Here is a 17066-nt window from a genome sequence, read left to right on the forward strand (position 1 = left end):
CGTCTACTGAAGTGGAGGCGACCGCCGAGCCCCTTCGCGCTTCCCCTATCTCGGTCGCGCCAGCTGAAGGGCGTGAGACTAGGGGCGACAAGAAGAGGAGACGGTTGGTGAAGGCCCCTACCACTGTCATAACCGTTGAGGAGGAGAGCTCCGGATCCCCTTTAGTCCAACGGAAAAGGAAAGGAACAGAGGGCCCTGAGAGCGACACCAACCCGCCCCCTCAGGCTCACGCATCCCCCGAGCGCCCACCATCGCCCGCCCCCCTTTCCTCCCCACCCCCAGCAAAGTCACCCCCACCGACTCAAGCAGTTGGGAGTGGGATCGCGCGTTCAGAGGAGACCCCTCCCCCTCTGCCATCACCGCGCCCCCAAGACTCTGCCACCACCACTGAGGGTGGTGGAGAGAGCTCCTTCTGAGTGACGGGCCCCAGCGCCGAGGGACTTCCCAAGGTTCTCCGCCTGACCAAGCAGCTGCTGCAAAACCAAGAGTTGATCAAGTGGAGCTCCAGTGAGTTGGACCTTCATCTGGCCCGTCAGATGGTGCTTTCGCTGGAATTCTCCACGCAGCACCGCCGCCTCAAGAAGTTGGAGGGTAGGGTGAAGGAACTGCTTGGCCAATAGGAGTCGCTGCAAAGTGACTATGAGGTTCTGCAAGACACCAACAGCATGCTGAAAAAGATGCTGGAGGAGACCCAAATGGCACGCGTCCAACAGATACAAGAGACTATCAAAACTGCGATGCTGATGGGGAACGCCGTTGCCACTCTCGATTCCCAGCTGCTGGAGACGACAGGTAAGGCCATCCAACTCGAGGCTGAGACCACTTACATGCGTCAGCAAAACGCAAACCTGACGGAGGCCCTCTCCACGAGCGATCAGAAACTCAAAGGTGCCGAGTCAACCATTGCCACCTTGACCTCCGAGAAGTCTGCACTCGAGGCCGACAAAGCTGGGTTTGAATCTGAGAAAGCCAAACTATGGGAGGAGGCGGCGACACCTTTACTGAAGGCTTCGACTTTGCTATCGAGCAACTCAAGTGCGCCTTCCCGGAGGTAGATCACTCCCAACTATCCATAAATTTCGAGGTGGTGGATGGCAAAATTAACCGCCCTTGATTGCCCTTGATGTGGCCCTCTTTATTTGCTTATAAACACATTGTATATGCTGAATTTTCCTTTCCTTCCATTGCTTGTTTGATTGTGTACTTCTTCGCTTTCATTCCTTACTATGCGTGATTAACTTTTTAACATAAACGAGCTCGATACCAAACTTTAACTGCGTTCGAACCCCTTTACCTCTAACTTCGATCACACTAGTGACCTTTGATGACTTGATCTGACGTAAGAACTTGTCTGAAACTTTGATGACTTGCTTGGTCTAAGGCCGATAACCGATCAGGTTTGAACCCTTGCAACCACCTCCTCATCGGTCATCGTGCCTTCGTCCCATTTCTTTCTCGGTTATTCTGTCGCTCCAGCGCTAAATGCATAGAGGACTCTAACACCACTCGGTGTAAGATGATGCCTTGATATCGGGGGGAAGAGTGTTTCGCGACAACCCCTCTTGCCTGCCCTAAGGTCATCGAACTTTGGCACTTCGGGCCGTACCTCTACCTTCTTGCTTTTGGGGCGAGAAAGGGTTTAACTAAGAGCTCTACTGTGCCAATATTGATGCTATGCCACCTGGGTAAGGGTGTTTCTAGAAATCCTTCCCTTCCCTTATTGGGCTTACTAGCACCCTTGGCATTTCGAACCTTAGCCGCATGGACTCACACCTGGGGTGAGGAAGTTTTTGACTAAGAGTCCTACTGAGCCAATATTGACGCTACGCCACTTGGGTAAAGGCGTTTCTCGAACCCTTCCTTTCCCTTCTTTGGGCTTACTAGCGCCCCTGGCGTTTCAAACTTAACTGCCTGCTCTCACGCCTGGGGTGAGGAGGATGAAAGACCGGTTGCCTTCACTCGCGCCTGGGGCGAGGGAGGCCTAACCGACCACCTGCACTCGCGCCTGGGGCGAGGAGGATTTTAAACTCAAAACTTTGCAAACTTTATACTGATAACCTCTTTATTTATGGGAAAAAAGGGCTTACCCTTAACTTGTTCATATTGTTCACCCTGGCGCGAAAATGCGGCCTCACTACACATTTTAACTAAAATAGAGTTTTAAATGCGTGGCGTTCCACGTCCTGGGGATCGCTCCTCCATCCAAGGTTTCCAGCCGATAAGCGCCGTTCTCCAATGCCTCCACTATTCTGAACGGGCCGGTCCACTTGGGAGACAGCTTATTCTCTAACTCGTGCTGATGCGCTTTCCTCATCACCAGATCTCCCTCCTGGAATCGCCTCTGCCTCACCTTGGAGTTGTGCCTTCGCTCCACCCTTCTCTTTATAGCTTCAGCGCTGATCCTGGCTTCTTCTCGTATCTCGTCCAAAAGGTCTAGATTCACCTTTCTCTCCTCGTTGGACCTCTCTGCCACGAAATTCATAAATCTTGGTGAATTTTCCTGTATCTCCACAGGGATCATAGCGTCTGACCCATAAACCAAACTGAAAGGTGTCTCATGGGTGCTAGATTGCGGAGTGGTGTGATAGGCCCATACGATCCTGGGAACTTCTTCCGCCCACATTCCTTTGGCCTTTTCTATCCTTCTCTTTAGCCCTCTAAGCAGCACTCGGTTGGCCGATTCCACCTGCCCGTTCGTTTGAGGGTGCTCTACCGAGGCGAACACCTGCTGTATCCCCACCTCCTCGCATAGGTTCCTCAGCTGATGGCTCGTAAACTGAGTGCCATTGTCGGAGACTAGACGCTTGGGCACTCCGAAACGGCACACAACGTTCTTCCATACAAACTGTTGAACCTTGTGAGCGGTGATCTGTGCGACCGGCTCTGCCTCCACCCACTTCGTGAAATATTCGATGGCGACGATCAAGAACTTCATCTGCCTGATCGCCAGGGGGAAAGGTCCCAAGATGTCGATTCCCCACGTGTGGAAAGGCCAGGGGCTGTGGATCGACCTTAGTTCTTCGGGGGGGCGCCTTGTGCCAATCTGCATGTTGCTGGCATTGCTTGCACCGCTGAGCGTAACCCACACAATCTTCCTTCAGCGTTGGCCAGTAGTACCCTGCACGGAGAATTCTACCCGCCAGGGCGCGACTGCCGACGTGGCTCCCGCATATTCCCTCATGGAGCTCTGACATAAGCCTCGTGCACTGCTCTCCGTGCACGCATACTAAAACCGGATGGGTGAATCCGAATCTGAAGAGGTCCCCATCAATGAGGGTGAACTTGCTCGAGCTCTTCTTTATTCTCTTTGCCTCCGCCGGCTCCAGCGGAAGCACCCCATCTGCCAGATAACGCTGGTATGGCGTTAACCATGTGTCGGCCCTTCCCGCAGCGTCAACCTCCATCACCTCTTTGGATGCCGTCGGTCGAGCTCTCACCCTCGGTGCTTTCAAGGTTTCCTGCGTGAGAGACCGATGCCCGATCGCGGCACGCTCGCGAGAATCGCACACCTGCAGCACTTGGTTGTCTGTAACGAACGCACGAGGTACCTTCAGCGTCTCCTGGATGACGGTCCTCTGCCTTCCCCCCTTGCCCGAGCTGGCTAGCTTGGCGAGTAAGTCGGCTCTGGCATTTTGCTCCCTTGGTACGTGGATCAATTCGAACGCTGTAAAGGATACCTTCAAGGTGCGCACATACTCAAGGTACGTAGCCATCTGCGGGTCTCTGGCTTGGAATTCCCCGGTTACCTGCCCAGCGACCAACAGGGAATCGGTTTTGGCCGTTAAACTTCTTGCTCCCATCTCCTTTGCCAGCAGCATTCCGGCGATTAGGGCCTCGTACTCCGCCTGGTTGTTGCTGGCTTTGAAGGCGAAACGCAGGGACTGCTCGATCAGTACCCCGTTCGGGCCTTCTACGATGACCCCCGCGCCACTCCCCTGTTGGTTTGAGGATCCGTCTACCGATAAGACCCACCGGAAGACCGAGCCCTCTGACGATGTGTCGCCCGATGACAACTCAACGACGAAATCCGCGAACACCTGCCCCTTGATCGGTCCTCGGGGTTCGTATCTGATATCGAACTCAGATAACTCTACGGCCCACTTTACCATTCTTCCGGTTACATCCGGCTTTTTTAGCACCTTTTGGATGGGAAGATCAGTCATCACTACAATCGTGAAGCTATGAAAGTAGTGACGCTGCCTTCTTGCTGAAAATACCACCGCCTAAGCTGCTTTCTCCAGAGCCTGATATCTTACTTCGGGGCCCTGCAACACCTTGCTCACAAAATAGATAGGTCTCTGGGCCTGCTCCTGCTCTTGGACCAGAACCGAACTGACCGCTCTCTCTGTTACAGCAAAGTATAAACGAAGAGGGGCGCCCGTCCGCGGCTTGCACAGCACCGGCGGGCTTGCCAAATATTCTTTAAGCTTAACAAATGCCTCCTCACATTCTTCGGTCCAAACGAACCTGCTGTTCCGCTTGAGACATTGGAAGTAAGGATGGCCCTTCTCCCCCCCCAGCGGACATGAATCGCGACAAAGCTGCCAGCCGACCGGTGAGTTGCTGCACTTCCTTCACCGACGTCGGGCTCCTCATCGCCATGATCGCCGCACATTTCTCGGGATTTGCCTCAATCCCTCGCTCTGTTAGGAGGAAACCTAGAAACTTCCCCGCTTCCACACCAAAGATACATTTCTCTGGGTTGAGCTTCAAACCGTACTTGGCGATCGTTGTGAAAAGTTCCTCCAGATCAGCGACATGCTCCTCCTTCCCTTGAGAGGTGACCACCATGTCATCGACGTACGCCTGTACGTTCCTTCCCAGCATTGGCGAGAGTACTCTATCCATCAGCCTCTGATAGATGGCTCCCGCATTCTTCAAGCCGAAAGGCATTACCTTATAACAGTAGCAGGACCGCTCGGTCATGAATGCAGTCTTGCTCTCGTCCGACGGGTGCATCCTGATCTGGTTGTAACCCGAAAAGGCGTCCAAGAAACTCATCAGCTGGCATCCTGACGCACTATCTACCAGGGCGTCAATGCTCGGCAGGGGATAGGAGTCCTTGGGGCATGCTTTGTTGAGGTCGGTGAAATCCACGCACATCCTCCATTTGCCGTTTGACTTCTGCACCAGCACCACATTGGCCAGCCACTCTGGGTACTGGATTTCCCTGATATGCCCTGCGGCCAAGAGTTTGTGGGTTTCTTCTTGGATCACCTGCCTCTTCTCCTCATTGTACTTCCTCCTCCTTTGGCGCACCAGTCAGACCTGGGGATCCATTGCAAGGCGATGACAGAGGAAGTCCGGGTCGATGCCCGGCATGTCCGAGGCCGTCCACGCAAATGCACCCATGTTCTTCTCAATTACCCCGGCGATCTGTCGTCGCGTGTCCTCGTCGAGCTGTCCTCCCAGCTTGAACCCCCTTCCTCCGATCGCCGCCTCCACCCACCCCTCAGTCGGGTGGGGTCTTCTTTCTCTGGCGATGACCGCCCTCGCTATCCCAGACTCGCGAGGCGCGATCCCTCTCGCCCCCTCAGCTTCACCCCGGGCACTTCCCGTGCCCCCGAGCAGCGCCTCTTCCATTTCCACGTCGCCGTGTGTGCCCCTTACCAACGTCGCGACCTCCGTTCTTCCCTCGTCTGACCTTGGTGGCGGCGTCGAGGTAACATGGCACACGCTTCTCCGCTGCTTGAGACTGTTTTCGTAGCAGCGGCGGGCTTCCTTTTGGTCCGATTTAATGGTAACCACTACCCCCTCCATCGAAGGCATCTTTACCTTCATGTGCCTTGTTGATGGTACAGCTCCTAACCTGTTGAGCGTCGGTCTTCCCAACAGTATGTTATAAGCAGACGGGGCATTGACCACCAAGTACTTAATCTTCTCAGTGCGGGCTGTGGCACCATCCGTGAATGTGGTCCTCAGCTCCACATAGCCCCGCACCTCTACCTGGTCCCCTGCGAAACCATACAAACACCCCGGGTACGGCTTCAAAAGATCAGGGGACAGCTGCAGTTTGCTGAACGTCGGCCAGAACATCACGTCTGCCGAGCTTCCCTGGTCCACAAGGACCCTGTGCAGCTTCCTCCCTGCCATGACAAGGGAGATGACTATCGGGTCGTTGTCGTGAGGCACAACGTCCCGGAGATCAGCCTTGGTGAAGACAATGTCAACGTCGGGGGAGTGATCCTCCTCCGCCGAGTCGACTGCCAACACCGATCGCGCGTACTTCTTTCTCTGAGAGGCTGTACACCCTCCCCCAGAGAATCCTCCCGCGATCGTGTGCACCTCCCCGTGCACCGGTACCTCGTGCTGAGGATCCCCTGATGGGGCCCCCGATGTCTGATCGCCTTGTGGCTCTCGCAGGTAATCACTCAGGAAGCCGTTTTTTACCAACTCCGCGAGTTGGTGTCCCAATGCCAAGCACGCGCGAAGTGGGTGGCCATAGGCCTGATGGAACTCACACCACACGTCTTTCTTTCGCCCCAGCACCCTGTCGGTCTTCTCATGTGCTCGCAGCCGTGTTGCTATAGCCGAAATGGCGATCAGTTCCGCTAGCTCCACCACAAAATCGAACCTGGGGGGTGCGTTACTCTCCCTCGTGCGCCCCCCATTCTGATCCCTTCGAGGCTCGTAAGGGCGGGGTTTCCCCTGAGCCCTCTTTCCCTCCTTGGCCTCGTGCACCCTCATCGGCTGCTGAGTCCTGCTTGGTCCTGCGCGCGACTTGTTAGGGACCGCGCTTTCCCTTTTCTCAGAAACCGCTGTTTCTGCAGTGATGTGCGCTATGGCACGACGCCTAATCTCCGCGAACGTGCTGGGGCGGTGCCTGATCAAAGACTCACTAAAGGGGCCCGCAAGAACCCCTTTCTTGAATGCGTGCACCACCACCTGCGCCCCAAAACGGCTAAGGTAATCCCGGAGGGACTCGCCTTGGTTCTGGCGCACATCGAAAAGATCGTAGGACACCACTGGGGGTGCCCTGTTCACAATATACTGCTTCCTGAACAACTTTGAGAATTGTTGAAACGACGTGATATGGCCGTCTGGCAGGCTTACGAACCATTCCAGCGCTATCCCACTCAGGGTACTCATGAATAGTTTGCAATATACGGCATCCGATCCTCCAGAAAGCATCATTTGGGTGTGGAAAGCCGTCAGGTGTGCTTCTGGATCCTCTACCCCCGTGAACGAGGCCTTCACCCCCACTAAGCCTGGTGGTACGACTGCACCCATTATTTCAGATGAGAATGTCATAGGGAGAGTCCTGGGGGGGGGGGGATGGTGGTGGCGCCACTCCTTCCTCCGCCACCCTCTCTTTCTGCGCCTGTAAAGACTGGCGCAGCTCCTCGTTCACCCGGTTCAAATCTTCGTTCCTGCCCTGCGATGCAGCCAAGTCTGCCTGCATCCTTTCTTGCGCCATTCTTGACGCCGCCACATTGTCTTGCAGCGCGCGCATTATCTCCAAGACTTGCGCCATCGTTACAGCTCCTTCTTCGACGGATGGCGCGGGTGTAGTTTGCCTTGTCTTCCTCATTCTTGCAGCAAAGAATCTTAGGAACACACGAAATCTGGCAACGCAGTGGATGGGATCACAATTTCACACGGGCCCCACGGTGGGCGCCAAATGATCTTGCCGGTGACTTGCCCCTTTGAAAGCTCCGCAGCGTCTCACTCAGCCTTCCGTAAGTCAGCGAACAAAACCACCAAAGAGTAGTTCACTCTATGATCTCTGCAAGGACCGTGTTCTCTGCGAATTCTCTCTCTTCTCTCTGCGCGAAAACTAGCCACTTCTCTGTATCAAAAGCGTACCTAGAAATGAGCATGGAACCCCTTTATATACCTTGTCACTCCCCTAAGTTATCCGCGTACAAACTTAGCGTGTTTCATATGTTGGGTGTCTCGGGCAACCTCAACGTGGGTACCAGGTGCGACTTGGACCAGTGCGCATACCAGATATTCCCTGTCGTGCGAACGATCACCCTTTCTGCCCACGCATGCCATGGGCCACAGGGTGCCGACCGACCGCCAGCTTCCTCAGACCGCCCTTGTGCACGGTACCAAAAGGCGTATGGCTTCTCTGACTCCTGACGTCATGCCACACAAGGCTCGGCTACAGTGCTCTCACCGGGAATTCCCTCTCGTTCCCAGCATCACTGCGTGTGACATAATGACCGATCAGCCCGTGGCTCACCTAGCCGATGATCGCGCATTCCCTCTGATCACCGATCTCCGCCTGATCGCTCTCTTCAAGATGCATCAGCTTCCCTGGCCCACGTGTCCCACTAAGTACGGCCCACGTGGACATCGGTCGCTGACGTCACCCTAAAATGTAACCGACCGGATCACATTAAAAGTATCATGTACTCCATATTCAAGAGGTAGGTCCAATTTGTATGCATTGTTGTTGACTCTCTTGAGGACTTGAAAGGGTCCATCACCTCAGGGACTTAGTTTGGACTTCCTTTGAGTTGGAAATCGGTCTTTTCGAAGGTGAAGCCAAACTAAGTCTCCTTCCTCAAAAATTATTTCTTTCTTTCCTTTATTGTTGTATTTTGTATACTTTTCATTTGTTGTTGTATTTGGATTTTAACCTTCTCATGCATTTTCTTCACAAAATCGGCTTTGATTACTCCTTCCTTGTGCACAAATTCTTGTGGATTAGGAAGAGGTAATAAATCCATAGGTGTGAGAGGATTAAATCCATATAGGACTTCAAAAGGAGAAGCATTAGTAGTCTTGTGGACTACTCTATTGTAAGCAAACTCAATGTGGGGAAGGTACTCATCCCAAGATTTGTGGTTTCCCTTCATGATAGCCCTAAGCATAGTTCCAAGAGATCTATTGACTACTTCGGTTTGGCCATCCATTTGAGGATGACAAGTTGAAAATTGTAGTCTTGTTCCAAGTTTGCCCCAAAGAGTTTTCCAAAAGTGGCTTATGAACTTGGGATCTCTATCGGATACTATACTTCTTGGGACATTTTGCTAAAACGGTCCACTACCACAAAGATAGAGTCATGGCCTCTTGCAGTCCTAGGGAGTCCTAAAATGAAGTCCATGCTAATGTCTTCCCAAGGAGCATTTGCAATCGGCAAGGGGGTGTACAGTCCATGAGGCATTATTCTAGACTTTGCTTTTAAACATGATATGCATCTAGAGCAATGTCTTTGGACATCCTTTCTCATGTGTGGCCAATAAAATTTTTCTTTCAAAAGATCTAGAGTTTTATCAACTCCAAAATGGCCCATGAGTCCCCCTTCATGTGATTCCTTGACAAGGAGCTTCCTATGTGTGCCTTGGGGAATGCAAAGTTTTCCTTCTTTAAAAAGATATCCCTCGGCCACATAGTAACCTCCTTGTGCCCTATGTTGACATTGGGCATAGATGGATGAAAATTCTTGATCCTCTTGATAAAGTTCTCTTATGTGATCAAATCCAAGAATTTGGGCACCTAATTTTGAAAAGAGTACATGCCGCCTTGAGAGAGCATCGGCCACTATGTTGGTGCTTCCTTTCTTGTATTTGATTACATAAGGAAATTGTTCAAGAAACTCCATCCATTTAGCATGTCTCTTGTTGAGCTTGTGTTGGCCCTTTAAATACTTTAAAGATTCATGATCACTATGGATTACAAATTCTTTGGACACAAGGTAGTGTTCCCAAGTCTTTAGGGCTCGCACAAGAGCATAAAGCTCTTTGTCATAGGTGGGATAGTTGAGGGTGGCACCATGGAGTTTTTCGCTAAAATATGCAATGGGGTGTCCACCTTTCAACAATACCGCACATATGCCCACTCCCGATGCATCACATTCTATCTCAAAGGTTTTAGAAAAATTTGGGAGAGCTAGAATTGGTGCATTGGTGAGTTGAGCCTTTAGCCTTTGGAAGGCTTGCTCATGCTTATCACTCCAACAAAATGCAACATCTTTTTTGACAAGTTCATTTAAAGGGGAAGCTAAGCTTGAAAAATGAGGTACAAACCTTCTATAAAAGCTAGCTAAACCATGGAAACTTCTTACAGGGGTTGGCCACTCTCGGATGGCTTTGATCTTCTCGGGGTCAACATGCACTCCCCTTTTGTTAACTATGAAACCTAGGAAAACTACACTATCTACATAAAAGGTGCACTTATCACTATTGGCAAATAAACTATTTTTCCTAAGCACTAGAAGAACTTCCCTAAGGTGACTTAGATGGTCTTCTAGGGTTTTGCTATACACTAAGATATCATCAAAGTAAACTACTACGTATTTACCTATACAATCCCTCAAGGTATGATTCATGAGCTTCATAAATGTACTAGGGGCATTAGTGAGCCCAAATGGCATCACCAACCACTCATATAATCCAAACTTGGTCTTAAAAGCGGTTTTCCATTCATCACCCTCTTTGATTCGAATTTGGTGATACCCACTTTTAAGGTCAATTTTAGAAAATATGGTTGACCCATGTAACTCATCAAGCATGTCATCAAGCCTTGGGATTGGATGCCTATACTTGATGGTGATGTTGTTGATTGCTCTACAATCACAACACATACGCCATTTTCCATCTTTTTTTGGCACCAACAAGACAGGTACAGCACAAGGGCTTAGGCTCTTTTGAACCCAACCCTTCTCCAACAAGTCTTGAACTTGTGACTCTATCTCCTTGGTTTCCTCGGGGTTAGTTCTATAAGCGGGCCTATTTGGTAGGCTTGCCCCCGGAATAAAGTCAATTTGATGTTCTATACCTCTAATAGGGGGAAGTCCAATGGGTCCCTCATTAGAGAATATATCTTCAAACTCACTTAAAAGTTTTTCCACTTGAGGAGGTAGACTCATGGGTTCATTACTTGTGGCAGTGCATGCAAGTGTTCCTTTACAAAAGATTAGGCTTGGTTGTTCAGCAAGAAGAAAATTTTCCAAGATGTTTTCAAAAGGCTTTTCTTGCTGAGCAACCTTGTGGGAAGGAACACTCTTCTCCCACGCCTTTCTATCCCTAAGGATTTTCTCTTTTTCTAGCACTCTTTTTTTTTGTTTTCCTTATCTCTCTTATGTTTCATTTGTATTTGGTCTTTTACCACTTGAGAGTGTGGTAAAGGACTAAGTACAAACTTCCTATGCTTATGGGTGAAGGAAATCTCGTTAGTGAGACCATCATGCAAGGTTTTCTTGTCAAAATGCCATGGTCTCCCTAATAAGATGTGGCAAGCTTCCATAGGTACTACATCACATAAAACTTTGTCTTTGTAGTTCCCTATGGAAAACTTGATTTCCACTTGCTTATCTACACTTAGTTCCCCATTTTCATTAATCCATTGTAATTTTTAAGGTTTTGGGTGAGGAACTACTTGTAGATTAAGCTTATCAACCATTCTAGCACTACAACAATTGCAACTAGATCCACTATCCACAATGAGGGAACATATATTTTCTAAAACATTACATCTTGTATGAAAGATGTTCTCCCTTTGTGTTTCCATGGTTGTGCTAGGTTGATTGTTGATGGTTCTCCTAATCATTAACAATTCTCCCTCTAATGGAGCTACCCTCTCATCCTCTCCCCCTTCCTCTCTCTCACTTGGCTCATCCTCACCACTAGTGTATTCGTCTACACCTTTTAAAAACAAAGTTCTTTGGTTTGGGAATTGTGCTTGCACATGCCCTCTTCCATAGCACTTAAAACACTTAACGTCCCTAGTTCGGATGGGTGGGGTGGAGGTATCTTTTGCTAAGGGCTTGGTAGTTTCCTTTGGTTTTTCTCTAGATGTGCTACCCTCCCTCTTATAGTCTTTCTTGGGATAAAAGCTAGAGTATGAACCCACCCTTTGACTTGAAGTTTTGCACAAATTTTGTTGTTCAACTTTAATGCAAAGTTGAACCAAGTCATTCAAGTCTTGGTAGGGAAGCAGTTCTACCCTATCTCTTATCTCAAGAGAGAGGCCACTAAGGAATCTTGCTATGGTGGTGTCCTCCGCTTCTCTAATAGATGCTCTCATCATGTAGAGCTCCATTTTTTGCCTATACTCCTCTACACTCATACTTTTTTGTTGGAGTCTTTGGAGCTTGTCCATTAACTCCCTATGGTAGTATGAGGGTATGTGTCGACGTCTTAGGGCTCCCCTAAGGTCATTCCAATACTCAATGGGAGGTTCCCTATGAAGACGTCTTTCTCTTTCGAGAGAGGTCCACCGATACATGGCATTCCCTTGGAAGCTAAGGGTGGCTAAGGGTACCTTGCGTTCTTCACTCACCCTATGGCAAGCAAAGAGTTGCTCTACTTTCATTTCCCAATCTAGGTAAATTTCTACGTTCTTCTTACCATGGAAATGAGGTAGGTCTACCTTAACCTCCCTTGGGCCCTCTTGCTCCCTTTGCCTATTTCTTCTAGGGGGTGGTTGGTAATAGTCATTGATTCTAAGGCTTCCCTCCCCTAGAGACTCATCTTCTTTGGAATGAGATGCATAAGTATGAGATTTTTTTGAATTGTGTGATTGCTCTTCCTTTGCTCTAGTTACTTCATTGATTTTAGACTCATTCTCCAATTGTCTATAGGAAATTAATTGAACATCCTTGGCAAGTTGTTTCAAAAGGGATTTGATGGATTTCACATCACTTTCCATAGACTTTGAAGAATGAGAAGACATGACTAGAACTTTGTGTCTAGAAATATTTCACCATGAGAAAAATGAGGGAAGTTAAAGAAGGTAGTTTTCCAGGTAAGAGAGGTGAGTCACAATGGACTACTTAAATACCAAGTCTTGCCTTAGCCAAAAACTATCCCCCAATATCTTCACACAAATCTTTCTCTTGGTAAACCACTTAAAACACAATGAAGTTGGAGAAATCAAATTTTTAATGCAAGAAACAATGCAAACTATCTAATCAACCAAGAAAAATTAACAAAGCTTAAACAAGACAAAAAAAATTAATAAGCGTAGCTAATTAAAGACAAAAGATGCAATTAAGGCAATTAACAAAAATTAAGCTAGATAGTTTTAAGCTAGTCGACCCTAGGTGAGGCTTCTTGGACACTTGGAGCCCTTGAAGACACACTCACCGTCTAATTGCGTAATTAAACAAGTAATTAACAAGAGTTAAGTTGCAAAGAAATTAGATGGAACTCCCTTTGTTGATTTTCTATTTGCACTTCCTTTGTTGTCTCTTCTTGGTTGGGCCTTCCAATGTATGTGGTGTATTTAGTATGTGTTTGTTTCTGCCCCTTGCCTTTGTTCCTCTTGGAATTAGGTAATTAATTCTTCAATCCAGCACCTATTAAGCAAACTAGACTCCTCTCAAGTCAATTTCCACTCAAACAAGTACCAATTGATAATTAATCCACCACCAAGCTTAGAGGTCAAAGAAATAAAGCAAGAAACAAATTAATTTGAAAAACAGTACAACACAAATGGAATTAAATGTGACAACTAGAAAGAGTTTCAATGAAATTAGACAAGCAAATAAAAAGGTACTCAAAGAAAGGGTGGCACACAAAAAGGAACCTATGGAATAGCACTAGATTTGATTTAAAACCAAAAAACACCACCCACTGAAACAAATTGTTGTGGTCCAGAATGCGTGATTTTCACAGATTTATGCTGAGATGGCCTTTTAATATTTGCTTCTGAAAATTTATATTCAAACAAATCAAGATCTCAACAAATTTTTGGCGTTGGTTTCACTCCAAACGCATGCACCATTTTTTTGTAATAATTTTTCGAAAATCAGTGCTCAGAACCGCTAGTTGTAGCGTCAAGATTGCACACTGTTTTTGTAATATTTATCTTCTTTTTCTATTTCTTTTTTTAAACTGATTCTTTTTTTGTCCTTTCTCTAACACCTCAATCTAGCAAAATCCAGAGGCTCAGAATTTTCTTATGTTGCATTTAATTTTCATAAGCAAAATCAGCCAAAACAGAATGGTGGAAAACAGAGGATTCAGCAAATCTGGAAATAAAAAAAAAACAGAATGATAAACCAACAAAAACACAATGGAATTAGTGTAAAGGAATTTGTGTGGATCTAACACACAAATATGAACTCAAACTAAAAATAAAAAGCACTAAAGGATCAAAACACAGCAGATTTCAGATCAAGCATTTATACCAAAAACAAGAAACAAATAAGCCAAAAAAAGTACTACTAGGATTTGATGACAAATATGGAAACACAAGACTTGACAAAACTTATAGATTCAGAAAATAAAATGACTCAAACATATTAATATGAACCGAAACAAATTTCAATCAAGACTCAAGCAACCTAAAAAAATCAAAAACAGCAACACAATGTATCAAGAATCCTACACAAAATTGAAATAAGATGCTCAAGCACAATTTGAACAAAAACTACCGATTGAAATTAATAGAGAAGCATTCAAATCATATTAAAAACAGAAAAACAGCAAGACAACTTGGAATCAAGATGAACAACTAGGAAATAAGAAGAACTCAAAAAGAAAAACACAAAGAGATACTCATCTTTGAAGAACCATAGCTCATGATACCAAATGATGGCATTCCTATGAGCTCTTCTTGGATTTTGATGATGATGGGTGCGGAATCTTGGTGGAGGAGAGTGGAACAAAGCCTTCCTAGGAAGTGTGGATGCTTTGAAGGTGCATGAGGAGTAGTGAAGGTTGGAGTGGTTCGGCCATCTCCATTTGAGGGTGAAAAGTGAAGACTAAAAACCTAATTCTATAGAGAATTTGGCAAGGAAGTAATTTGAATGGCACTTGGGCAGCATTTCATTACTCAAAATAGTCTTGGAATTACAAGGTGTAGGCTCCTCCTTTTATAGGCTAAGGAGGACCATAATGCAACCCTAATGCTAATCAAAATGAAATGCAAATTACATCACATGGAGCACATGACCGGTCCTAGTGGAGAATCCTTCTAGAACGTGACCATATCTTTGCCAAATCTAGGTCAAGTCTCATGGAATCAAGTTTATGTTATTTACACTACACTTAATACTAAGCTACCCTTAATGGGCCTTCATGTAGCATATACAAATTGTTCTCTCTCCCATCCGTGGCTTGGCCCAAGGCTCCCATCCGTAGCTTGGTCATGGACTAGTAGTAGGTCCTTGACGCTCTCCCCTTCCTTCTAGACGCTCCCCCTCTAGACGCTCTCCATCTTGTGCTAGACGCTCTCCACCTGTGCTAGATGTTCTAGATTTGGCTCTTGTCTTTCATGGGGTGTTGAGCTTGGCCCTCTTCTATCAATCGTTCTACCCATATTCATATCCTCATCAATTGCAATGAGGTTAAACAATTCCTAGAGTAAGTTTTATTGTATATAACAATTTTCCTGAATGGTTCAAGAACTACGTTAGTGCAACCTCAACCCATACATGCTTCTAATTTAACCAGAATTTCATAAATAAATGTAATGTCCTCTTATCACTACAACATAGGTTCATGATTAAAGGAATGTAATTGACCCAAAATTGAATGGACTTTCTTTAATGCATATAAGTTTCATACAAAGGCATGGGTTGATGATAAGAAAACAACCAATAGTGGCTTGTATTTTAAATGTCTCATTGGTGAGGAGAAGACGAATTTTATGGTATAATTTAGAATATATATGAATTGGAGTATGTTGCTCTGAATAAGAAGACCTCGTTATTCTACTGTGAATGGTTTGATCTTATAATTAATGTTGGGACTAGATTTCATTCACAATTAATCTAGTTGAAATCAAGTTAAGTGGAAGATATGGTCCCTATGATCCATTCATCCTTCCACGGAAGATCATGTCAGTTACCCAAACATATGAAAAAACCTTTGTGGATGGTCTGTCCCAAACAAAACAAAACCCCAAGGACATGTGCAAGTTGACAACATGAATGATAAATTGTCATATCAAGCTGATGAGATGTCTGATGTCTTACCAATTAGAAGAATTGAATATTTAGAATGTTTAGTTGATACTTTTTTTATACAATTTTCTCTTTTATTGCTTTGAAGAATTTCATTGTTTATTTTAGTTATGTCATTTATAATTTTGTCGTGTAAAGTTCTTGCATTTTTAATTTTGTATTTCTGAATATACGCTTATACTTTCATTGTTATAAAAAGTACCAAACAATTTATTAGACAATGGTTAATAAACAATTTGATCTAGAGAAAAAGTTAGTAAAATCAATTTCTATTTAGTTTTTGAATCCATTTATATTGTTTTGAATTTAGGTTGCTTTAATTCCCTTTTACATTTATGTATTCGTTGAATAGTGTAGCATAGTTTATTTGAACCATGTAATACATACTCTGATTTAGTTTCATTATTGTAATGTCATTCTTTACCATTTATATTGTTCTGATTTAGTTTTATTATTGTAATGTCATTTTTGAATTACATTGTTTTTCAATTTCAGTTTTTTTTTCTACAATTTGAGTGTTGATAGATAATCTAGTGGAAAATTGTCATGATTTGTTTCATTACTTTATTTTCTATTTATGATACCCTGCCTTTTATTTTCACTTTTATGTATTTTTTATTGTAAAAAATCATTCAAACCCCAACTTTAATTTGTAAATGAAAGAATAAAAAATAATGTACTTAATGAGAATGTTTCTAAACATTCAACTTAGGTTCACCTCTATATTACATTTTAAAGGGAATTCAATTTAGTTTGAAAAGCTTGATGCGGCTAATTTCATCAATGTGCTCTATTATCTGTCAAAAGGAGCACATTGCATCTTAGGTCATCTACTTGTATAAAACTTGTATCTTACAAACAAAGTGTTCTCATGATTTATGCTTGTTGGTTAACCACCCTTAATCCAAATTTCAATGTGTGTTGAATGATATTCTAACAATGGTGAAGATAAGAAAGCATGAGAGAGATAGAGGGAAAGGTTTCTAAAGAGAGAGAAATGTTTATAACAAGAACAATAACAATATGTTTATATTTTATTGTTTAACAACCCTTAATCAAAATTTTGTATTGGATCATATTCTAACAATTTGGAAGATAAAAGAGCATGAACAATTGGATCATATTCTAACAATTTGGAAGATAAAAGAGCATGAACAAGAGTAAAATGTTTCTAAGGGAGAATTAAATGTTTATAATAGAAATA

The 17066-nt window shown here is 45.5% G+C and overlaps 1 protein-coding gene across 1 annotated transcript; it reads right to left on the reverse strand.

Moving 5' to 3' along the window:
• Positions 1 to 5262: 5262 nt before the first annotated feature.
• Positions 5263 to 7230, reverse strand: LOC137838581 (uncharacterized). The gene has a single exon (XM_068647826.1). The coding sequence runs from the start codon at positions 7228 to 7230 to the stop codon at positions 5263 to 5265; it is 1968 nt and encodes a 655-aa protein (XP_068503927.1).
• Between the last annotated feature and the right edge of the window lie 9836 nt (positions 7231 to 17066).

The sequence above is a fragment of the Phaseolus vulgaris genome, chromosome 4 (genome assembly GCF_000499845.2).
Source record: "Phaseolus vulgaris cultivar G19833 chromosome 4, P. vulgaris v2.0, whole genome shotgun sequence".
Lineage (NCBI taxonomy): Eukaryota > Viridiplantae > Streptophyta > Magnoliopsida > Fabales > Fabaceae > Phaseolus > Phaseolus vulgaris.